The 24,767-nt window shown below is 41.8% G+C and overlaps 1 protein-coding gene across 2 annotated transcripts in view; it reads left to right on the forward strand.

Moving 5' to 3' along the window:
* The window catches only part of cerk (ceramide kinase), a 37,652-nt gene extending 15,145 nt beyond the window's left edge, over window positions 1-22,507 (forward strand). The window contains exons 4-13 of one of the 2 annotated variants that reach the window (XM_076111362.1): window positions 1,217-1,342; window positions 1,923-1,989; window positions 4,264-4,409; window positions 8,190-8,264; window positions 8,470-8,622; window positions 9,816-9,921; window positions 10,418-10,497; window positions 13,443-13,648; window positions 17,559-17,773; window positions 20,302-22,507. In XM_076111362.1, the coding sequence (XP_075967477.1) occupies window positions 1,217-1,342; window positions 1,923-1,989; window positions 4,264-4,409; window positions 8,190-8,264; window positions 8,470-8,622; window positions 9,816-9,921; window positions 10,418-10,497; window positions 13,443-13,648; window positions 17,559-17,773; window positions 20,302-20,413 (1,286 nt within the window). In that variant the 3' untranslated portion in view covers window positions 20,414-22,507. Of the gene's footprint in view, window positions 1-1,216; window positions 1,343-1,922; window positions 1,990-4,263; window positions 4,410-8,189; window positions 8,265-8,469; window positions 8,623-9,815; window positions 9,922-10,417; window positions 10,498-13,442; window positions 13,649-15,904; window positions 17,774-20,301 lie in introns of those variants that run through there. The other variant, XM_076111363.1, reaches the window with a different exon arrangement.
* The last annotated feature ends 2,260 nt before the right edge of the window (window positions 22,508-24,767 follow it).

A 24,767-nucleotide genomic window follows, 5' to 3' on the forward strand; every position in this document is an offset into this window, starting at 1 on the left:
TTCATAAAAAAACACCCCCACTTCATTCTTTACAGTAGATTCAATGCCCCTCAGGAGAGCCCAGAGGCAAACCGACAATACAGGTTGGCCTCCTGCATTTCTCTTCTAGATAGTACCTCACAGGCACAGACGTAAAGAATGGAGCCAGCAATAACCAATAGTCTGATAAAACATATAAATGGTGGTTTTACAAACTTTAAAAGAGTGTACTAAAAATATCTTTGGCTGGCTTGCACAAGAAGCGTTTGTATTATTTGCATCCAGCTTACTGTCCAGATGTGCTCCGGGGAATCTTTATTTCTCTCTCCTGCATGTTAACATGCAAGACTGCATGACGGAACAACAGCGCATCATCCATCAAAATCTTTACAGATGTGAGCAATTTAACACGTTTTCCAATGATCAATTAACACATTACATGACCTGGAAAAAGGTTATTATTACACCATCAGTCACTACACATTGAGCTTTATTACATTGTTGACCTGGTTGAGTGCAAAATACAGCGCTCTACATGTGTAATGTGATTGCAAAGTGATTTTACGTTTGAGATCTTCAGGATTTAGTGTGTAACTAGCATGTGGAAATTAGAGCGTAAGATGGGTTTAGTCCATTTGAAGCGGCTTACTTGGCCCCACTTTGCCTGGCAGGATGAATCAATTCAAGAAAATTAACTACATCCATTGTGAAGATGAAGCTCTAGTGTGTTCAATAGTGTTAGTCTCCTCCACAGTGCACCTTTACATCCCCCATTGACAATCCATTTATGTAATCTAATGGAACTTTTGTCTTATTGCCAAACAAATATTGCGCCCTATATTTCTTAGTGCTCATTTAACTCCCGATCCCAATCCATTCATTTCCAATTGGAGCAGCTGCTGTATCTCAGTTTGTTGTCCTAAACGCAGTCTTCCACAGCAGCCATAAACAAGCCATTTAGTATTCTCCATCGCGGCACTCTGTGGGTTTATCACCGAATGATGCAGCACCTCTGAATTGCTTCACACTCCTCCCATAGTCGGTAGACACACCATTTATTTCTTGAGAGGCGTGTTGCGGGCACCAGTCAGTTTGACTGAGCGTTTTGAGAAAGGTCTCTGGTTAATGAAAACTTCATCAAGCTGTTTGTCAGTGACACAGTTGTAGAAAAAAACAAAAAAAAGGTATATGCTGAACCTTTTTAATGACTATCTCATACCCCTCCCTCACTTTGCAGCCAGCCGACCGAAGAGCCTTCTGGTGTACATCAATCCCTTCGGGGGAAAGCAGCGCGGGAGGCGCATTTACGAGCAGAAGGTGGCTCCACTGTTTGGCCGCGCCTGCATCTCCGCCGACGTGATTGGTGGGTCCCTATCAGCAGCGCTCCTCAACATTTAAATCAAAAATGAGTCTCGGTGGCCGCTGTATATAGATCTCCGCTGCCACTGTGGCCTCTCCGAGGGGCCGAAGAGGCTTGCAAGGATATGATTTGGCTGATAGTGCCATTAATCTTGCCTCCACCTTAATGGAAGCTGTGATAGTTGATAAGCTTGGGTATCCAAAACACATCTATTATTCAATAAGTGTTTGCAACGGCTACACATAGTCTTGCGGTATTGATGGTCACTCCGGGCTTCCTACAGCAACTGTGAATGGCAGGATTGCATTGCTGTCGTTATTATTCCGGGAAAACAGATTTTACTGTTGAAATATTGAGACTCATTTTGCAGGCTAATATATAAATAGCTGAATTAGGTTGTTTTGAGCCACTCTTAGCATTAATCTGCATGACGGGTTTCCAGGGACTGTTTTCAAAAGTGCAAAGCTTTTCCTTGTCCTGTATTTCAAAACGCTCGTCAGGCCACAAATACTCTATTGTTTTGTCAGTACGTTCCCTTTAATTGAAGTTGCACTAACACTTGCCGTTTGATTTGTTTCCATAGTTACAGAGCGGGCCAATCATGCCAGGGACCACTTGAAAACCGAGGCCAATCTAGATAAATATGACGGGTGAGTGCTCAAGCAGGGCAGCTTCTGCTTTCAGGCTTTCAACACCGGTTCTTCACTGTGACAGGAGTTTACTCTTGTCTGTTAATATTGTAACACAGCCTTCGGGAGACTCTGCCATGAGCTGTGTATCGCCATGTGTATCAATGTATTACCGCACATTCGGAGCTTGTTATGAGGTCGTGTTGTGCTGTAATCTGTGCTGTGTCAGATTGTAATCACTGAGGCAAAGCCCGGTGTGTTCCTCGCCACTTGGAGGTGCTCTATAAGAAATTCAGAGCCTATCTAGCGCTCACACGGCTCCCGACATGCCGACGGCTGAGGCGGTGGTTAGCAGCTTACGGCGCTAACAGCGCTAACAGTGCAAACAACGGGCAACAGTGCTGACAGAGCAAACAGCGTATGCCTGAGGGGGAACTGGAGGGTGGGCGCTACGTTTGCGCCTTCTGCGGCGCCCATGAGCTAGCCAATGAGGCACGCTCACATGCACTTACACTAACACACACACACACAGGAAGTGTGACTTCATTCTCTGCTTAGGTAACCATTACTCCACTATGTCTTTACATAGTAAATAGTTGTTTGATGCTATATTAATACTCTAAATACTGTACAGAGAACCTTGAACAGAGTTGGATCTCTGTAACCTGGCGTGACTTTTCATCAGTGCTACATTAGATCAGGGTTACCTTACAGCATGAATAAACATGCTAGTAGGGTAACAAAGAGACACTGTTTTTATCCTTCCTGTTAGGATTTTTTCCTTCAACCTCTAAGTGTGTCCCAAGTTAACATTCTGACCTGATGAGGGCGCTAAAGAAAAAGTTAAAAGATCACGAAAGTGATTATAATTCATGCCGAGGGGAATATGAATGTATGTACCTAAATCCACGGTAATCCATTTGATAATTGTTTCACGCAAAACCACAAATTTGAACCTAATGGAGGAGCTAATGGAGAGAAAAAGTCAGTGGACCACTTAAGTGATTAGGATTTATCGTCTCGGCACCATGGTTGCCTATGAAAAATGTCAAGGCAATAAGACGCAGAGATTTCTGCAAAGATATTTAATGTTTAAAGACAAGGACTCGAAGCAAGAAACCTCGGGAAAGGTAATTCAAAGAGAGAGTGTGTGTGTGTGTGTGTGTGTGTGTGTGTGTGTGTGTGTGCATTATATATTATATCCTTGTGAGGACCAGTTTCAGTTTTACAACAGAAAAGGGAAATCACTTTACTTTCCTCGTGTAAAATCAAGTCTTAACCCTCATACAGCCCTTTTCAAAGTGCTGTTAATAAGGGGTTAAGACTTAGGGGTTTTAGTGTGCTTTGTTATCTATATTCCAAGAAATGCTTTGAATCAATGTAAAACAGATTTAATCGCCATCGGCATAAAAACGGAATTTGATACGACTCGCTTGAACTATTTGACCTAAAGGTAGCTTGTAAACAGAGGATAGTTAAGGACCCAGGACAGATCCCTGTGGTGCGCCTTGAGCAGAATGGGAAGTGGAGGATTTACAGTGCCTGGAGCAACACAAAAGGTCCTTTCAGAGAGATCTTTTACCCCGGTATGATTACTCAACGCTTTAGACATTCAATTCAAATCAAGTGGTCAACTGAAGCAAAAGCAGCAGTTCAGATCTAAAGGCAATAAAACAGATGCCACTGAGAACGCGCATTAGAATTTCCACACTTTATGATCATTTTAGAAATGTAGCCGATTCTATTCTCTAGAATCACTTACAATAAATAACTCTACGATAAATCTAAATGTACAAATCAGTCACATAAGCCACATAAGTTTATGTTTTCCACAGTTGTACATTATGCAGCTCACGACCGTGAGCAAAGGGTAAAATGCAGCTGATAGCCGAACATACAGGTCATCAATAACATGAAAGGTTCTTTCTGCCGAGTGCTCCGCCGTCTCCAGCTTCTATTCATCAGATATTCAGTCCAGCACATCATGGTTAGAGTCCATTATGCTTTTCCTCTGCAGTTTATATAATTCATAGGTCCATTTCAGCAAGGTTTATATCCAGACTTTACAAAAGATGGAATGCTGGATGGCACAGTGTGATATTCTTATTTAGCGAATGCTTTCACAGTTACACCTGCTGCCCACTGTTATTGTTGTCAAGCTCTTCTGGCTATTGTTGTAGTGTTCTTAAATCCGCACATGTAATGGAACTCCTCAGCGTCCGCCTAGGCTTTGAACAATATTCCAATGTTCAACAGATAACTCGTGTACATCGTTGATGTCATTTGTCCGTCCAGGGTGGTGTGTGTGGGTGGAGATGGGATGCTCAGTGAGATCCTGCAAGGGTTGGTCACCAGGATCCAAACAGACAACGGCGTGGACCAGAACCAACCAGATGCGGAGTTGGTGCCGTGTTCTCTACGCATAGGGATCATTCCTGCTGGTGAGCTTTGGTCATTATATCACATTAAAACATTTACAGGGTTTGGAAACAGCAGCGTGTCAGGAATGGTTTTGGGGATAATGATCTCTGAATGTCATATTAAAGGAATTTCACTTTGGTGTTTATCTAGTTTTGTTAAAAGCTTTAAAAGGATTAAAAAAACACCACTTATCTTCAGCACCAGCCTAGAACATAATGTAATGCTGGCAAGCCACCTTATAATTTGCCTATAGCAAACAACTCTGACTTCTTCTCAAATGGAAAAACTCTTGCTCCACTTTCACCATGACTCTCTTCTCTCTCCACCTACACATGAGGCATGGTCAACAGCTGAAAGCCCAGAGTTTTACACCAGGTCACTCTCAGCTGTCAAAAGTTGAAAAATGTTTATAAATGTTGAAAAGCTCTCTCCATCGTGAGCTATTCATCCGGTTTTAGGAGCAGAGTCCCTCTCAAGATGCTCGTACATATTATGCAGCAGGATAAAGAGACACATTCTGAATCTCTATTGTGAATAAAATATATTAGCAGACTCTGAAAACTTTAAAATAGCATTTTATTTATTATATATATTCACAAAGTTCACTAATTATTTCACAAAAAGGACGTGAATGTTGTGTCGATTAACTCCAGCCCCCTCGTTCAAGGGTTTGTAATGTCTTTACGGCTATGAGATGCGGCGCACAAACGCTGGCGCTGTGCCGTTATTAATCACCATTATGGATCTCCCAGACAACCTGATATGGAGCGGGCTGAGTACCGGCATATTGTGAAAAAGTCAAGGTACTCCAAAGACTAAAATGTAGAAGTGCCAAAGTATCGGGCCCCCTTTCGAGCACAGCTTCAGATACTTTAATGGATAGTGTTTATGTGTTTTGTCATGATAAGTGTTGCATGATGGATGTCGAGTTTCTAGAGTCAGAGACATAAAAATCTCACTTAACAGAACTGTTATTGATTTCAATATTGAAGAGCTTCAGTTCCTGCTGATCCGGGGGTTGCTGAGTTACATAAGAGAATCTCTATGGCAACAGGGCAGGGGGTCCCGCCGGGGGCCTGCGGAGGGTCAATCTTTCCAAGTGCCATGAATGGAAACGTGCTGTGTGACATTTTGAAATCACTGTCATTTTCATGAGGATAGAAACACACAGTGCACGGAGACACAGCTTGATGGTAATAGCAGAGGGGTTTAAAAATCAGCTGGGGACACAGTCAATTATTTTAAGGCCAATTACAATCATAGTTTGGGATGTGTTGACTCGGTTGTTTTGCCTTTTCACGACTACAAATGAAATGCAATTTTAGATAATGTAATCTTTTCATACTATAGCTGTATGAAGTACATCTTGTCACGACACTTCAGCTCAATAACGTTAAGCTGTTAGTAAAAACTCAGGGCTGAAGGGATGAAAGCTCTCAAGAAGATATAGTTCAAAAGATGTTTTGAAATGTAATTGGGATGCCATTCATGCAATGCAAGGACCTTATTGGCTAATTGTCCTCTGGTTTGCTTTGCATCAAGAGTTAAGCAAAGCCTACAGTGACCAAGGCAATCTTGGAACACTGTTCTGCTGAAATACGTCCTAGAGCACTAAATATGTATTAATCCGCAGTTGAAAGTAGTCCCTAACAAATGCACTGTCTACTCCTGTTTGAGGAACATTTGCGGAAAAAAAACTGCATTGCCCAGCTGTTATGGGAAGTTGTTTACCCAGGCTGGGGGATGAGAGCTACAGACAAGGTAGGGATGTCAGAAAGTACTGACCGTAAACCACGATTTACAGCCAGGTGTCATTCCCCATCTCTCTATGTGCTTCGGCATTGTTCTACTGTCGCTCTAATAAAGGTATATAAAATTACTTCAGAAAAAAGATCTCAACTTTGTCAGTCAAGAATGTCCCTTGATTGTAAAACAGTTGTAACCTTTTTTTTTTTTTTTTTTAAGCGGATCTCAGATAATGGTGAAAATGTAAAGTGTCTAAAAAGAGAAAAATAGCTGACGTTGAGCTTTTTGCTATAAAAGCCATAAGATGTGTACTTTTTAGATCTATGCTTCTACACCATTATGGAGGAGTGTATCAGCCACCTGGCTGCCATTCATGATTTTATCAATATTGCTGTCAAAGTCATGTTAACGTGTCGGTAAGATATCAAAGCCCTCGATGCCAAGGTTCAAATTTAGAGTCGTGATCTCATTTCTGGCCTTGTCATCGAGCTGTCATACCCACAAATGCTTGTTCTGTCAGATGTTTTCTGACTGTACTCCCGGCACTACCTGAAACATTGAAAGTAGCTTATTTTGATAAAAAAAAAATTGAAATGATAAGTTGTTCAAAGGTCCACTTGTCTAGTTCCAAAGGGTTCACTCTTGTCGTTATAAGACACAGTCTCATGTGCAGCTATAAATATATTAATGTGCTGAGGATTCAAACAGCAAAGATATCCTCTTTTTTTGGGGGCAGCACTAAAAAGCATCTCGACTCCATTGTTGTCCCTGAGATGAAGATGATTTCACTGCCTAGATGATCTTACTGGCGAGACAGTTTTGGGGGAATTGCAGATAAAAACTGGAGCTTCTCCGCTGAGGGTATGCCTTCTGACAGTTTATGCTCTCTCCTCTGAATATGCCAACAGGCTACATGCGGTTGAGTAACTTAAGGGGAATAAAACATTGAACATCTGAGGGCTGAACGTCATTGAACATCTGTGTGCGCCACTTATATCCATTCAAAGTCAGTTGGCTTTTACTGGGTAGCTTTAGAGAAGTCGTGTGTCACCGCTGTTTTTAGCGCTCTGCAAAATAGCAGGCATTGTAGCGCTGCCGGGAGCAATTTGAAAGTGTTCGGATGTGATCATGAAGCTCGGGGGGGGGGGAGAGGAAGCAAAGGCCAGATAAGTGATATTCATAGAAAGTGCAGGAGAAAGTCAGAGGCAGCGACAGAGGGAGCTCATCTTCATACTCATCTGTGTGTCCACCACTGAATGATAGACCTGATCTCCTCTGTCACACTTCTGTGAGCCCTCTCAAAACACCACTAGTTAGATTTCACTCGCTACTCTCCTCCCTCCCTCCCTCTCTCTGTCTTTTATCAGTGGCAGTGGGTCCATTTCATCACTTGAAGATGATCAAAGTTGGGCAGATAGGTCTGAAATTACACCATGTGGCGCAGGAAGAGAGATGGAGCCTTATTACCTCTCAAGTTGAAAGATTTAATATCAAGCTCTACGTTTTTCTCAAGGCAGGGGAATGCGTCTTATCCTTCATTTGTTGGCTGAAGAGCGTTGATGATAGCCCGGGGCCCGGAGCTATCCTATTAGTTCACTTAACTGAGACGTCTTCTTACTTCTGCTTAATAAAATCATCCCACTGAATTCTTGGTACAAGGTTGCAGCTTTGAAAGACATGTAACTCCACCAAAGGGCGATATATATTCAGATTTGAACTATGAATAAGAGGTGTACACATGTTAAATACAGCTTTGCAGCTTTACCTGCCGATAGAGCCTCTCAACATAACTGTATCTGTTTTTATTACAGATTCATGGTTCCCCCACAATGTATCATACAACTTTCCCTCTTATGGTTTGTAGTGAAATGTCTTAACTATTGACCGAATAATCTGCAGGCCACCTATCTAATTTGTCCAATTCTTTGGTTTATCACCAAACTCATGACATTTTGACTCTGTATTTTTTTTTTTCTCACATCACAGTGTCTTTAACCTGTCTGTACAGGGGCTGTAACGGCTGACCATCGACCTGTGTGTCTCTTATCCAACAGGGTCCACTGATTGTATCTGCTTTGCCACAGTGGGAAGCAACGATCCAGTTACTTCTGCTTTACACATCATTGTGGGTGAGTTAGTAATTGAAAGACTCACGGAAGACTTACAGCACACTATGTGTCGGGGTGGCATGCCGATTCAATTTTCTGTTATCCGTGTTGTGTGTGTGAAGCTACAAACAACCTTTTGAGCGATTATTACACCAGCTGGTTTTCAGTTTCATGTTCATGTGTATGTTTGGGCTTTTCTATGACTCTGCTGGGTGTGTCTCAACAGGGGATTCCCAGCCGATGGACGTGTGTTCAGTTCACCACGATGACATCTTTCTCAGATACTCCGTCTCGTTGCTTGGCTACGGCTTCTATAGCGATGTACTGACAGACAGCGAGAGGAAGCGATGGCTGGGTCCTGCTAGATATGACCTGTCAGGTATGAGGGCCATCATTTTCTAAACTTGAGTGACTCTTCAGGCTAAGCCTACCCACACACTTTCACCTTTTTCTGAAAACCCCGTGGCGCACTGACCTCACACCGGCTTCTTTTTAATGCGAGGTAACCTTGAGTTCATCCCTGAGCTTGCTGGTCCAGCTCCGGGTCAAGACTTTGGAGGATTAAGATATGAATCTAACACGCAGCCTTAAGCTTGTGGGTTTCAGTGCAAGAGTTTGTGTAGCTCAGTAGTTGGACTCACCAACACCAAAAGGCTCACCAAGATTTTTCTTCCCACTGAGGCTAAACGCATGCACACTGTAAGGTGCTTCAAACAACTGCAATGGTGAGATTAATTATTAACCAAAAACCTGGGACGTACAGGCTCATTTATGAAGGAAAATGTCCCCAGAATGCCATATTTAGTACATATCCATTGTAAAGTCTGAGTATCCTTAATGAAAAGTAGCAACCAAGAGAGATCGACAAGACAAGACCAATTATCAACAGCAATGCTAGCAGCTCTGTGAGGCTGTATGTAAGCACAGTGGTGCTTTGTAATGAATGCTCACATCACAATGACCATGCTAACAACCTAATGCTAAGCAGTTTTCATTTTTACCATGTACACCATCTTAGTTGTTGCATGTTAGCATGCTAATATTAGCTCATTTGTCTAATTAGTGTAGGCTACCATTAGCACCAGGTAGCCTGCCCAATCATTCAGGCCGAATGAAATTATTGACGTGCTTATTATTAGTAGTAGTAGTAGTAGTAGTACGTGCTGTCAGGAGGTAAATAGAATTTCTACAAATATAATACATGACCTGACCGAGCTTTGATTCAATTGTATATGCAGAAATGAGCATGGCTCAAGCACAGAACTAAATACGCTTTAAAAAAAAGAAAAATTATTAATCAGGCCCCAGGGCTACCAAACACAACAAGGCATTTAAATACAACTGTGTGTTATTTTTACTATAGCATTATCACTAAACTTGCTTAAACCCAGTTAAACCTACAACACCCTCCAGAGAATAGAGGAATTAGAATAGAAAGATAAGGAATAGTGGTCCAATTAGTTATGCAGATGTGTCGCTTAAAGAACTTAAGCTGTGATTAGGGTAAATTAAACACATCAAATAAAACATATTGACATGCATTCTGTGGCCCACACTGTGTTTGTGTTCCAGGCGTAAAAACCTTTCTGAGTCACAACTACTATGAAGGCACGATCTCTTTCCTCCCTGCTGAGAACAACACAGGGGACCCCAGGGACAAGCTGCAGTGTCGATCCGGGTAAACAAAGCATCAGAGATATCCATTTCTGTAGCTTTTTTACAATGTGCTAACTTATCTGATGCACTTCAATGGCAGCAGTGCACCTGCCAGAGCTTAAATGGGATAGTTTACGTCGTCAGGAAGCCCATCTGATTTATTGTGGAGAGCCTATTCAGTCTTTTCCAAAAAGCGCTTCACTAAGTGCTTTGTTTGTTTTTTTAGATGCTTTGTGCAGCCATTGTTTGCGTTTGTTATGGGAACCGAAAGGAGCTGAAAAGCGTTAATATGCCGTGTTTCCTGACATCTTATTTTACCATAAAAAGAGATATGACTGTGCAGCAGAAAGGCTTCTCTGGCTGCAGACTCCTTAAATTGCGAAACGCAATGCAAGTTATTTTAAGGTGGACTGAATGTATTCCCTCCTAATGAGTCATCTAAGCTTGTTAACACCTTGAATGTCACAGCAACCCTGATGGGTTGATGAATGTAAAACACGGTTGCGCTGATATTTCAGGTGCGGCGTCTGTCAACACAAGCCCTCATCAACAGACACGCAGTGGGAGATGTCAGAGGAGAAGGAAAAGTCTGATAAAGGTAGGAGTTAGGGGTTAATACTCGAAAGGTGTCAAATTAATCACACCTGAAAAGCCCATTTCTCATTTCTCTGCCTCGCTCTCTGCTTGTTTGCCTATTTTGAAGCCATTTCTAGACTCCTGAGATATGTGAAAATAAGTATTTCTAAAGGGTGCTGTTTGAGAGGAAAGACAAGGCTGGCTGTCATTTCCCTTGAAGTCACTCTCACACAAATCAGGGGAGATTTACATTCTGCAGTAGCTGAGGTGGACTGAATGTAAATAACAACTTCTCCTTTTTCAAATATCTCCATTGTCTGTTGCGGTTGTTTTTCTCCCGCGGCATAGGAAAATGAGATTCTTGATGAGTTATCGACAAGAAAATATAAACTGATTTTAGTGACACAGCGCCCCTCCGGAGCCTTTTTTATTTTTTTTGCCTATCGATTTCCAAATCTCCCCGCATCCACCCCTGCGTCTGCTTGATGAGATTACATGTCCCCGGACGAGGCGGGTGTCCGTCCACTCACCTCCGAGTAGGACAACGTCACCTCCTGTTTTTCCCGCGCCCCCCTTCACCGTGGTGCACATGCACACATTTCATTATCTACAATTCTCTCAACCCACTGATATAGCCGCAGCACAAACACATGAAATACGGACTCCTGTGCGCTGGTGCGCCCTGGTGTGTGTAATCTGAGCTGCAAAGAAGCTGTGTGTGTGTTTTTCTCCCCACTCTAATTAGTGTCATGATATGAAATTCAACATTTTCTGTCCTGGCCTGGTTATCAGGGACTTCTTATGGAGTGTGTGTGTGTGTGTGCGTGTGTTGGGGGGGGGGGGGGGGGGGGGTTCCTGTGTAAATATGAAAATAGAGCGCAACCTGTTTGTGTGCGATGTGTGACAGACTCCCCACTAATCAGGAAGAAATTTGGCTTCGCCAGCTCTGACAGGTGGTTTGTCTCAAGCCAGTGCTGCCGTTTGTTTTGTGATTTTCTGGGGTTTTTCCCTTCCTGGCGCTGGAAATCTCAAGACAACTGCTAAATCAATGAGGCAGGGGTCTCTCTCTCTCTCTCTCTCTCTCTCTCTCTCTCTCTCTCTCTCTCTCTCTCTCTCTCTCTCTCTCTCTCTCTGCAAATGAGCCAGCTTCTCCTCAGGAAGCAAATACTCATTTGGAGTGCGGAGCCTACAGTCCACCCACAGTTGGATTTGTTATTGTGTTTATTTCATCTTATTCAGCTTTTTTTATGAAGACTCTGCGGGCTTGTTATCATCGGTTCACGTTATCACCTCTGTAAGTTTGTTTATGCGAAATGAGGGTGGGGGGGTAATGAATCGTTTTGCTTTCCGAGATCATATCATTTTCCCTCTGATGTTTGGATGTCTGTGATCACTTTTTTTTTCTCCCCGTTTCCTCCAATGACTCTCACCTCGGTGACGAGCGCTGGCAGCCCCGTGGGTGATTCTGTGTCTTTTGATACGCCATCAACGGCAAACAGTCCCTAATCTCCGAGGAGCAGAGTGGTGATTTCTGAAGTGCAACCGTCGCGTCTGTCATTTGAGATTCGAAAGGCCGCTTGTGCATTCAATCATAACAAGCAAACTTGAGGTTAATCCAATCAGTCTTCTATCTATGTGACCTCCTCTTTAGATGCTGTCAACCCTTCCTTGGCTAAATTTGATTGCATTTTAAAAACAGACAACGCTCAGCTCTCCGACAAGGGTAATACACATAACTTTCAGCATCAATATTTCTATCTCGGCTCCATTGTCAGGGTAGCACTGCTCTGAGAATTCCTGCCAAGACATCTGGATCCTAATGGACCCTCATCAGCATCACTGCTGATGAGCAACAAGCGGAGAGCTCTCGCTTAAGGACTCGTAAAGCACTTGCAAAACACACAGTATCGTTTCAAAACCAAATTTGCAGACATTATTTGTTTCAGTCGAACATCTCAGGATGCGTTCTGAGTTTGTATTTTGTAACCGCGTGTAACCATGATGCTTTTCAGGTTCTATTTGGTAACGCCACCCATGGAAGAAGGCTTTACCAGAAACAACCGTGTATTCAATGGCAATCTAAGAGGAAACCCCACGACAATATTTGTCTGTATTCATATTTGTGAATAAATGCTTTGGCATTTGAATAACGAATACTGCTGGACAAAGTAAGCTTGTGCAAGTTAATAGCAGAGAGCTGGTAGAATACTCTAAACTAAATCTAATGTGGCAGGTTTGCAAATGCTGCAGCGCTGCTTTGCATTGTAAATTAATTACAGTACAGTGTATTCACTGCAGCTCAAGGTCTGTTCATTTTAAAGTTTCAATGTCAGACGGAGGGGATTTTATACTGCAGTGAAAAGAGAAGAGTTAAGTAAACCAGAAACTATGACCAGAAAGGTGTACAACAATTGCAGGCGATTGTGTGCTTTGGGTTGTCGTTCCGCAGCGCTTGATTTCATTGCGTGAACGTGACAAATTTCATCCGATGTGGAGTATAGTTAAATTAAAGTGAGTTAAGTTATTTGGAGGATACTGCCAGCTCCGAGCCCCCACAGGTATATAAAAGACTGGAAACCTTGATGGATGCTGTATTTCATTGAAATGTTTCTTAAAAAGACGCAATGTGTCAAATTTAAATGAGTTTGCAGATTGCAACTAACTGAAACTTGTTGCCAAGCGTGTAGGTAAACAACCTTGGCCAGCATGAACACAACATGAGTTTTGTGGACGGTGTTTAATTGCTGTTGTATGTTGGACTGAAATGAGCAGGATTAGCAAGTTTATTAAAATGGCTGCTTCCATAATTGGTTTGACTCCTAAAAAGTGTGTTGAGTGTACGGTTACGAAGGTCAAAATCCAATCTTTAGGTGCATCACAATGTCATTGAACAAGAATAACTTTTTACTTCAGCGGGCCAACAGAAGTATGCACAGTTAAGTCAACTTGACTCTTGACTTGTTTCAGATGGGAGCAGTGGTTGGAGCGTGATCCGTGGAAAGTTTATTGCCATTAACGCGGCCAGTATGAGCTGCGCGTGTCCCCGCAGTCCAGAAGGCCTCTCGCCTTCCGCTCACCTCGCTGACGGCACCACAGACCTCATCCTCGTCAGGAAGTGCTCCCGCCTGGCCTTCCTCAGACACCTTGTCCGACACACCAACAAAGAAGACCAGGTAGGAGTGAAGGAGGTGTATGATTTATCTTCACGAGCACTTCCTAAGGTATTACCCACCGGGAATATTATTCAATTTATGATTTCATCCCTCTAAAGTAAGTGTCTATACACGGTGTATGAGTCATGCTCTGGAGAATATTTCTAAATTATATGATCTGTATTCAGCAAGGATAAGAAAAATAGATCCTTCAGAGAGTGAAGGAATCACTAAAATAAAGCAAAACTTTTCAATTTCATCCTTTCTAAAAAAAAAAAAAGCCTGCCATCAATCACTTTGCTGCAGAATCCAGCTCTCATCGTCAGGAGTTGCTCGATCTGTGCACGGATGAATTGAGTGTGTAAAGACTGTAAACGAGCGAGAAGAAGGCAGGAGTTTGCCCACTTGCTGTGCTAGCACCTCCATTTGCTGACTCGGCTCAATTTCCCAACTATGGTTCACTTCAGTTCAAATGCCTTAGCCCTGGTGCCTTCCCACGTATCATAAATAACCCCCACCCTGGTCCAGAGAGGCACCGGTTATCGCTGCATCAGGGATATGCTGTAGGGGAGAACAGGCTGATACCAGACTAATGCCCTTTTAGGATAGCACAAGTATTGCCAGGGGAAGTCTGGTGATTAGTAATTATTACCTCAGGAAGGACCTCGGGAAGTTCATCCCATCTAGAAGGAAGCTGTAAGTAATTACAGCTGCCTTGGTACAAGTGTGCAATTGCAAACTGTGTTTTGAGCTCAGACTGACATCCTCAGGTCAACATTTTGACTGTTGCACCCGGTGTTTGGACTACAAGGACGGACATCAATAAGATATGATTAGATTGGGATGATACGTATTCGCAGCTTTAAAATGAACAGAATTCAGCAGTAGAAAACAGTTTAATACCAAGAAAAATAAATGATAGAAAGCACAAGCTGCTGCTATTACAGCGGAAATTTAGCAAATTGAGGAAATTGCTGCTTTGTGTGACATGAAGCGTGTCCTTGGAATACCGCGGTCGCAATTAAGCACATTACATACAGATGACTGAATGAAATAACCAATGTATTCCGGCAAAATCAAATCAACAAGTGAGTCAGGAAAACATTTTTATACTGCGCTTTTCAGAGACATTAGTCACAAAGTGCTTTACAAGTGGATTTAACAACAAGAATTTTTTTTCATAGAAGATGAAATGACCACAACAGCCATGTGTTTGCAAAACTAGAAAAAAATAACTTTGCCTAGTGACGCAAATGCAGAGAATGCCTGCAACTGTATCCATCTACTGTAAGACACAATTTGCATTTTAGAGATGACAATCTTGGTCAGTCCACCATCTTGGTGCGTTTTATCTCAACTATTTGATGGATATATTGGCCATAGAATTTGGTATAGACATTATCAAACCCCTCAGGATGAATTTAAATAACTTTGCTGATTTCATTTTAAAATGTACTTTTCATCTGGCACCATTATCAGGTCAAAGTGGGCCCAAAATGACTTTTCTTCCCCATAGACTTACATTGGGACATGGTCCGTCTGCATGTGTGTGACACGTCTGTAACTCTGCGGATAATTTCTTTTTTTAAGTAAATCAACTTCTCACTTCGAACACTTGAATATTCCTTATTTATGTCATTGTGTCCGAATAGCTGTAAAATGCACTAATAGCCGAATCCAGAGTTATTTTGCTTCTTCCGTTTATGTGAATGAGCCCCAGAACCAAGGCTGGGAGGCATGGTTAGAGGAAATGCTGCTGCGCTTGCTCTATGGGCCCATGGATGTGGAAGATCACTGGACGATAGGGAAAATTTGACCTAAAGTTTATTCTTGGAACTCGAACATTTGTTTGCTTCATGCACCACCAAGCGACTTTCATTGGAATGAACGGGGGTGCCGCCTCAAACGAATCCAGTTCTGTTTATACAGCCATGTGCTAAACACTAGCATGCTAACTTTGACAATCTGAGCATGTTAGCATGCTGATGTTTGCATTTAGCTCGACCACACTAATTCGCAGACCCACTGAAAGGGACCAAATTGCCGAACATCGCCTCCAATACTTCGTCCTGGTGGGCATGTCAATGCTCGCAAGCTAGCAATTAGCTTGTTCATTAGCTAACGTCGTGTATACAAGCCACGTGCACTTTCTCCCAAAATGTACATGTTTTTTTTCCAAGAATCTATTTGTTTTTGTCTGTGTCTGTAGTCCTTTCTTTCAGTTACGAAAATATATCTAACTTTATGCAACTTGTGTTTCTTTGTGTCCCTGGTCAGTCCCACTTCGCCTGTATACCCACAATGCCTTGCCAAGGGTTTTGCTTGTGTCCCATATAAAATAAATTGAGATGAACTCGTGTACTGCCTCCAGTGGGTCTTTACCTTTTTTGCCTTTCTTCATGGAGATGTCAGATCTCTCTAATGGAGAAAACCAAATGATATTATCATTAACCGTCTAATGACCACAGATCGTAGTGTGGTATTGCATTGAAAAGACATGATGCAGTGCGTCTGTAGATCAAGGCTGTCTTTGCTAGTTCACTTGCAACACAGAAAGGTAGACAAGTAGTCATATAAGTACGGTGAGTGGGACTTTGCATCAGAGTTCACTTAATATCAGCATCACTGTCCAGCCAAGTGGAGAGAAACAAGGAGTGAGAAGCCACTAAGCGTATTCATGGCCTTGTCAGAAAGCCTTTTAGGCAGACAGTCCAGCATGAATGCAAAGCGGCTCCAGTCATAAAATGGGTCTGATGTGAAGTAAATGGCTGTCACTCCGCTTTTGGGATGAGAGAGGGCGAGAAAGGGAGAGAAGGAAGGGAGAGAGAGACGGGAAAAAGGAAAAAAGAGGTGAAAAAAAGAGTTGGGAATAGAGAGAAAGTGGCACCCCGTGAAGTGGAAGAAAGTGCGCCGGACAGAGCTGAACCTTTCTGCGACACTGAGTGAGATGAAAGGGGACTTTGACAAAATTATTTATTTTCATCTCTCTCTTTCTTCTTTCTCTGCACTCCGGCTGTTTACATAGTTTTCATGCACCTCCATTTTATCTGACCTCTTCTCTCCCTCCCTCCATTTCACATTCAAACTCCTCTTGGGTGTTTTTCTATACCGTAATTGGGGAAAAGAAGAAGACATTTACGTGTAGTTTAACTTTTTATTATAAAATCAGCTCAAATGACAAACAATCAAGTAGAAATGAACGTTTTACCTTACCCACTAGGAGCCTGTAAACTAAAGAAGAATTACATGGTAAGAATTATTTTACTGCCCAATATGATCTTCATATTTCAGAGAAATAGCACTGAATAGCACTGAAAATGGGAATAGATGCCTTTGTCCATTTTCAGTGCTATTTTGTGTGTACGATTAGAACAGTTTGTTCATTTAAATGTCTCAATAAAAAATTAATGAGCCTGATGAACCCTAGTCGATTCATCTACCAAAGACAAATAATTGATATAATAGATTCACTTTTTAGTTTGACCTTAATCCATCAGATTGAGGCTGAGGTACTAAAATGATCTTTTCTTAAAAGTTAAGTTCCATCTTCAGCATACAGGGTGTGCCTTTATCACTTGTATGCAATTGTGTTCTGCATGGTGTTTGTTAATTCCCTCTGATTGAAGCACCCTTGTGGAAACACCGACAGTAGAGTAATCATGAAAATACTTGAAAAAGACTGAAAATACATTCGACTCTAAAGCGCTTTTTCCTCAAAAAACAATTTTACACAAAATGTAACTTGGTGAAGCGCAAAACAAAGATGGAGTCTTGTGTTCCCTCTCAGCCTCCTGCAGTTTGAAATGAAACTCTTCAAGTGCTTCTGGAGAGTGGCGGTCTTAACCTCTGCACCATCTGTGTGCACATCTGTTCCTTCATACATCCTTCCATTCATTTCCCCTCCTCTTTCATTTATTTCTCATTCCCCCAGTTTGACCACTCGTTTGTTGAGGTCCACCGGGTGAGGAAGTTTCGTTTCCAGCCGCGGCACCATGAGCTGGTTTCACTAGAGGACCCGATTGAGAGTCCAAAGAAGACAGGCTTCAGTCCCATATGCTCGGCCCAAACGACCTGCAACTACAGCACCTGCCGCAGCAGCTGGAGCTGCGACGGGGAGATCCTGCCCGACGCTGCCATCCAAGTCAGGTAACTAATCACACAATCACCTTTGAATGTACAATACAACTTCCTGTCGTAGTTATTTAAAGCACTCGCTTTTCCACGTTTTGTTAGAAATAAGTTTTTCAACTCAAAACTAAAGAAAGTCAAATCTCAGGTGCAAACAAACAATCACTTAGACTCAGCACCGGCAAAAACAATGAGATGTATTGTGATTTACCAGTATTGATGAATGTTTTGCCCATATATATGACTTTTTAACGCTGTAAAACTGAAACAATCATTGTGACTGCTGAAGACAGGCGTGGTTCAATCATTTTTCCACTGTGCCAGCTTTTTTTGCGTTTTATGAAGCCTGTGACGAAGAAATTAACTTTTTGAGGCAATGAAGACAGACAGGATCTCTCTCTCAGCAGAGATGAGGACTGGCAAATGGCTTTGAATTGGTGCACATAATATTGTAGAAGAGGTATAATGAAAAAAGCTGTGAAATACTTTACTCATACCAATTGCATCAGACAAAGACTGTTCCTTTTCTGGGTATTGCAGACATAATCTCCAGTTTAAATTTCTCTAAAGTGTCTCTGAGTATCATGACTTAAAGCCGAAGTAGAAATAGATGATGTTCTGTATGCTAAACAGCTCTATATTCATAGTGCACTCAAGTAACACTCGCACGTACAATTGTTAGCCATGCTAGCGTTGTGGCTCCGTAGAGGGCCATGTTGGTTGGTATGTCGGTAGCTGTACTGCACAATGCTAATTAGGAAATGCTAACACACTTACCTAATATGGTGAACGTGGTTCACATTATGCTAGACATCACCTTAGTAGCATTGTCATTGTCAACATCTTAGCATGCTGATTTTAGCATTTAGCACAGTTTTAAAGAGCTGCTAGCATGGTTGTAATCTCTTCTTCATGTTGTGCTGGCACAACACTATTTGGAAACAGGCAACGGACCATAACGGAAGATACAACGTTTCAAAGTACATTATAAACGTCGGTATGTAGACAGTAGATAGCACCGTTTCTGTAATTAGCTGCAGCTGCTGGTGTTAGCGTAAATACAGAGGAAACATCTAGCCTGACCGGGCAACCAGCGGAGACTCTAGGAAGCAAATTTTTGTTTTTACACTTTTTTTGTTTGGATTAAACAAACAAGATGTTAATTGGTTAGCTCTAGAGTTGCTGGTAGTTGGATTTTGTTACCTTTGTACAGAACAAGGCTAGTTATTTCTCAATTTCCAGTCTTAATGCTAAGCTAAGCTATAAAGTAAATACAAATATTTCCCAAAATATTGAACTTTTCTTTTAGACACATGCTAGAGGGTTTCAACATGGTCAGGGAAAAGTAAGTAATCTTGATGGTCAGCAGTAGTGTTAGCTGGTGAGAAAGAAGTTCTCCTACTTGGCCAGACAGAAATGATAGCAGCAGTGCCATTAGCGCTGCTAGTGTCCAACAGTCTGTGGTCAGGAGACTCTTTCACTGTTCCCTGTTGGACGATCTTGGCAACTTGGCGGAATTAGCCCCCCTCATTATTCTGGCCCCGTCCACACTTAAAGCTTCCTTCACTATCAGATCGCTATACAGCCGGTGTGGCACTGCTGGACGCATCATTTATTTCATGCTCCATTGTACTTTGCCAATGATGCATGGCGCTGTAATGTTGCTAATTTAACGGCCCTCCCCATGTTAAAAGGCTACTCCCCTTTAATTAAAGCAGAAGTCCGTCCTTTTATTGCCTCTTCCTCTCCGCTAATCGCTCTTGGAGTGAGCCAGCCAGAGTGCTGCTCGGATAATTAATGGTAGTAGCCCAGGCGAAACGGAAAGAAAGAAAGAGTTTTGCATTGGATGTGAGAAATACACATTTGGAAAAGGAACCCGACCTGCCACAATGATTGAACCAAACAATTAAAACACAATAGTGATGGAATTATAACCCAAACATATAGTGCTACCTTGATTTTAGAGTAAACATATATTTATTGAATTGGTATTTTTATTTCATGTGTGAATGGCATTCTGGAAAACATTGGGTTGAGAATGCTAAGTTAAGTTACTGTGCTGTTCCATCATATTAACTTATCCGTGAAGCCTGCAAGTAAACAACAGGTGTTTCTGTAAAAATGAAAGTGTCATTTAGCAGACAAAGGCACAGGCAGTAATTGAGGCTATACTGTACGATAACAGCCATCTATCCCGTTCACATCAGCTCATTTTCTGCCTGTGCACTTTTACTTTTTATTGTATGTATCAGGATGTCTCATTATAGTGCGTCAGCCCCATCTGTATTCTAACATCTGTTGTAGGTGTCCCTTTAAAGATCTTCATACTTAACACACCACAAACATTGTCTCATCCCGAGTTTGCTTGTCAAGTCTGCACACAGGGGTGCCGTTCCATTGCTTTTACATCTGCCACATTGACGGTAAAGCCTCATTGAAATGAGCAGAGTCATTAAGTTGATGGTTTGTTATTCAGGCTAAATGATGCCTCGTGTGCTTCTTTTTATGTGTGTGTGTGTGTGTGTACACTCTGTTCCCCTCTGCAGTGTCCATTGCCAGTTGATCAGGCTGTTTGCCCGCGGTATTGAGGAGCAGCAGCAGCAGTGTTTGTTAGAAGACCCGTGTACACTGTGGGCCGTGGAGCCAAGCACACACTAGTCAGTGGACTGAGAGCTGGACGGAACATTCAGCTGCTGGAAAACAAAAACTGAGTTGCACTTGGCACGACTTTCCTGGAAAAAATACATAAATCCCATCAGTGTGAATCCCAAACGCTGGCGTCCCATCCCTCCTCAGTGCATTTGTTCAAATGAAACTTGCAGGACGCCCTCTCAATGCACAAGACGGTGTGGTACAAAAAGCTGACAAGGCTCCCATTAGTAGCCGTTAAGAGGGAAAAAGGCCAAAGTGAAGAAATACTAGCTACTGCATGATTTGTTGTTACTGAAGAGATAGTTATCTCCTTGCAGCCATTTGGGATTGTTATGTGCAAAATTGCCTAATGCAGCTTTTACAAACCCAAAATATGATATGCCAGCGCTGCCATATTCAAACCTCGGTTTCAGCTTCTTCTTTTTTTTTTTTTTATATCAGTACTGTTTTTGAAAATGGAAGATTTTGAAGCCCAGAGGATCTCAAGCCGCCAGATGAACTGGACTGAGCTGGACTCAGCTGGACTCTGCCGCGACAATCGGTGCTGCCATGAAGGAGAACACAAATAGGATTTCTCCCTGTGTAGCAAAGAGAGACAGCCGAGGAGATACTGCTTGGTGAGAGGGACGAAGAAGAAAGGCCTCTGAAGTACACCGATAAACTGACATGAAATGCCAAAAGAAAAAAAAGAAAAGAGAATCATGAAAACTGATCTTCCCTCTTTTTTGGGAAAAAAAACCCCATCTGTGACCCAGGTGGAAGCAGATATGAGTCAGGGGCACTAATGAAAAGAACTGAATACCCTGCTAATACACTAACAGGACCCCGGTGGATTCTGGGTAATAAGGCAAAGTGGTTGCTAAGTGATTTGGTGTGTCTCAGCACTGCTGCGGTGCACCTGTGGCTCTAAGCTCTGCTCCTCCCTGGCCAAAAACTACTGACGGTTGACTCATCACCTGGGATTAGCCAGAATTACACATGGTTAACTGTATTAAAGATAATCTATTGTGTGGTTTTGAAATCAGCCCCATTAGCTCATTTTCTGTAAAGTCAGACCATCAGAGAATGCATTGATGAAAACTGTTTTAAACCACATACACAATAATGATACGTGAGGGTATGTTGTGTGTGTGTGTAGGGTTAAGTGTGTTTTCCACAATCCCTTTAGGGGCGTGCAATCATTGGAGTGTGTGTGCGTTAATGTAGTTGTGAATGTGCCAGTGTGATGAGTTAGCTCTATCACAATTAGCCTCATGACTGCCGTTTTGCAGATGCTCTCTCACTGCAGCCAACACGCTGCCGACACAAGCGCCTATAGAGGAGCAAAGACAGGCACACACACATGTTCTGTCTTTCTATGATGTTTCTGATATTCAATGTCTTTCTGTGTCTCTCTCTCTCTCACACACACAGACACACACACACACAGCTTAACTTGTAATACCATGAAAGGCTGTTCCTCTCTATGAATCCTCTTCAACTATGTTAATACTGACTCTGGAGGTCCATTATGTTTTCCCTTCATTGCCCACTTTTGTCAGTTAACAGTATGATGTTAAGAGTTGGATGCTTTTAAATACTCTACACACACGCACACACACGCACACACACACACACACACACACACACTCAAATGTACATGTAGACACAGAGAAACTTGGGAAGCTTTCAGGTCCGACCATTTGAAAAAGCTACATAATTTAGCATGTATGACAGTCGATGCAAACAAAGTCAAACTGAATTTTGAATTCCTACGCACTTTTGTGTGCATAAACAAACTATATTGGTACGGCAGCTGTTGGAAGCTAGCAGGCTAGGAAAACTAGCGTGCACCCATAGCTTCCACTTGGAAAGCTGACGCTAGTTAGCTTAGCTTGCTAACGTTAGAACTGATTCCCGGACATTACTTATTTGTATGCTATTTCAGTAGCTGCCGAGTGCCTACAGTCGTACTTGATTTGTTAGCAAAAATAATTCTTAGTTTCAGTTCGACTTAAAGTGTTTATGCAATCTTACTGTTCGAGTCAACACACACACTGTGATGTGAGTAGATTCGTGATTAGTTTTTGAAAATATTCAATAAAGTGCTTTTGAAATATGGTTCTCTTCATGTTCTTTGCTCTATCTTCATGTTGTGCTCCTCCCTCCCTCCCTTTCTCTCTCTCTCTCTCTCTCTCTCTCTCACACACACACACACACACTCCCACGGATGCACACAAAAGGTCAGCGCTACCTTGCTCTGGCTTTCTCAATCTCACTCTTTCGTTCTCTTTCTGTCTCCCTGTATGAGTGGAATTTAATAGGGTGCTCTGATGTGAGCGAGATGTTTCATTAAAGAACATCAGACATCAAAGGTCTCTGCTGAGATGGAGTGGTATTTCACACTGTGCTCATTCTGCACACAGGTTCTTGTTCCTTTATTTGATACCGCGAGGCGGTTCCGAAAGTGTCGAAGAGTAATCTGAATTTCCCACAAATCTTCGAGTTACAGACAATGCGGGTTGTCCTAGTTACCTACAAGCATCAGAGTTGAACCAAACAGTTTGGTTCAACAGCGTTCATTTCCTTTGAAATACATATCCTTTGGCTAGTAATGAAAAAGGAATTTCTTACCCGCACCACCTTTTACAGCCAATGCACTGGTAACTAATGCACTATTTCAAAGTGATGCCAGTTATAGGGTGCCACTGGAACTCATAGGTCTACAATGACTGAACATAGTGTGAGTGGTATGAAAGAAAGAAAATGATTCAAAGTCAATTACAGGGAGACACCTCAGGTAAATAGGTAAAAAATATGAACTAATAGATATTGCCATGAAACTGCCCAAGTTGAACACCTACATTTAGACAATTATTTTTTTGTAATAGTTTTCTGAAAAAGAAAATGAGGCCTTATCTTATTAATTGCCAATGTGCATATATTTCCAGAGCAGAAATGTGAACATTGGATAAAGGTAGGTTTCAAATTAGTTTTGTACTCTGTTGACAAATTAGAGTCAATGTTTTTCACTGAGGGAATTTTGGATATCTCTTTGTATCACTCCATAAAACAGCCATACAAAAAATGTTGCAATATTTCTAGGAATAAGATGTTTTATAATTCAGGCTATGAATGATGTATGGACAAACACCTCAGTAGAAATCTTCAGAATATAGACGGGAATGAAACTGGAAAGTTTGGTGAATGTAAGTGCTACTGAAGTGGAGATTTCTGGCTCAGAGAAAAAATAAACTAATTTTGAGAAAAACAGCCTTTATGTTTTTTGTCATTTTATGATTAAATATGCAAATACTGTATTATTGCATGCTGTTTTCTGGTGAAGGAGAAATCTACTATTGCAAATAGACAAATTAGTGCAATAAACATGTGTATTTTGGACGTTTTTCCACTCAAGTCAGTCAAGAAGATATGTTATGGCAGCAAAATAGCCTAAAATCTGTAAATTGACCAATGCATGCAAATGTAAATGTTTGCCTGTGGTGTGTTAAAGACAATATATCGAAGTCTATTATCTAAACCCTAAACGCTGACAGGCTGATGTATCAGCCTCTCCTCAGGCTGAACAACATAATTAGAAGTGAACAAGACATAGAAATGGTAATACTAAATCACAATCCACATTACACAAGTTAATGAAATAATTATATGGAAAGCATAAAGGGCTCCATTAATTTTATATTGTACTTAGATAAAGTTGAAGAACTCACAAGAAATACAGATTTTTTTTTTTTAAATCATCAAAATTGATGGAGCAGAGGCAGATATCCTGCATGAATAATAGTCAAGTTTAAAAGCGCACTTAATTCAAGTTGTTGTTCTCTCTGCCTGTTTATTTCAATCTTTACAATGTCTGTTACAAATTTGTAGTCGTATTAATAACATGAAGATGTAGAGTTTTACAGTTATCTCTTTTCATCAGCCAATCATTATGCAATTACCAGATAAACATCTTCATCGTAATTCTAGGAAAAATCCTATTGTTTCAAATGCATCTGATAGAAAGGCCCGAGGTATTGTTGCGCTACTTCATGGCCTGTAAATTAGTTGTAAATTACAGTGAAACTTCTCCGCCCTGTCAGTACAAAGCAGAAAGTCAGAGCCGGGACAACGCTAAAGCCCAGAAGAGCCATCGTGTAGTACCATAAACGTTTGAAGAGCGCAGTGCTTCAATTTGTGAGTGTGTCGTACTTTCCGAAGGAGAAAAGAATGAAATAAAGGTTATCCCTGTCACTTGTGTTCCTTTTAATCCATAGAGATTTAAAAGTTATCTCCCGCCACTTATGGCCGCCAACGTGTGACGGTGCTGCCCTGCTGCTTTGAGCAGGTATCCGGTACTGTGGAGTGACTGTCCTTTGAA

Source organism: Anarhichas minor, unplaced genomic scaffold (assembly GCF_050575085.1).
Source record: "Anarhichas minor isolate MPS153535 unplaced genomic scaffold, ASM5057508v1 ptg000045l, whole genome shotgun sequence".
Classification (NCBI taxonomy): domain Eukaryota; kingdom Metazoa; phylum Chordata; class Actinopteri; order Perciformes; family Anarhichadidae; genus Anarhichas; species Anarhichas minor.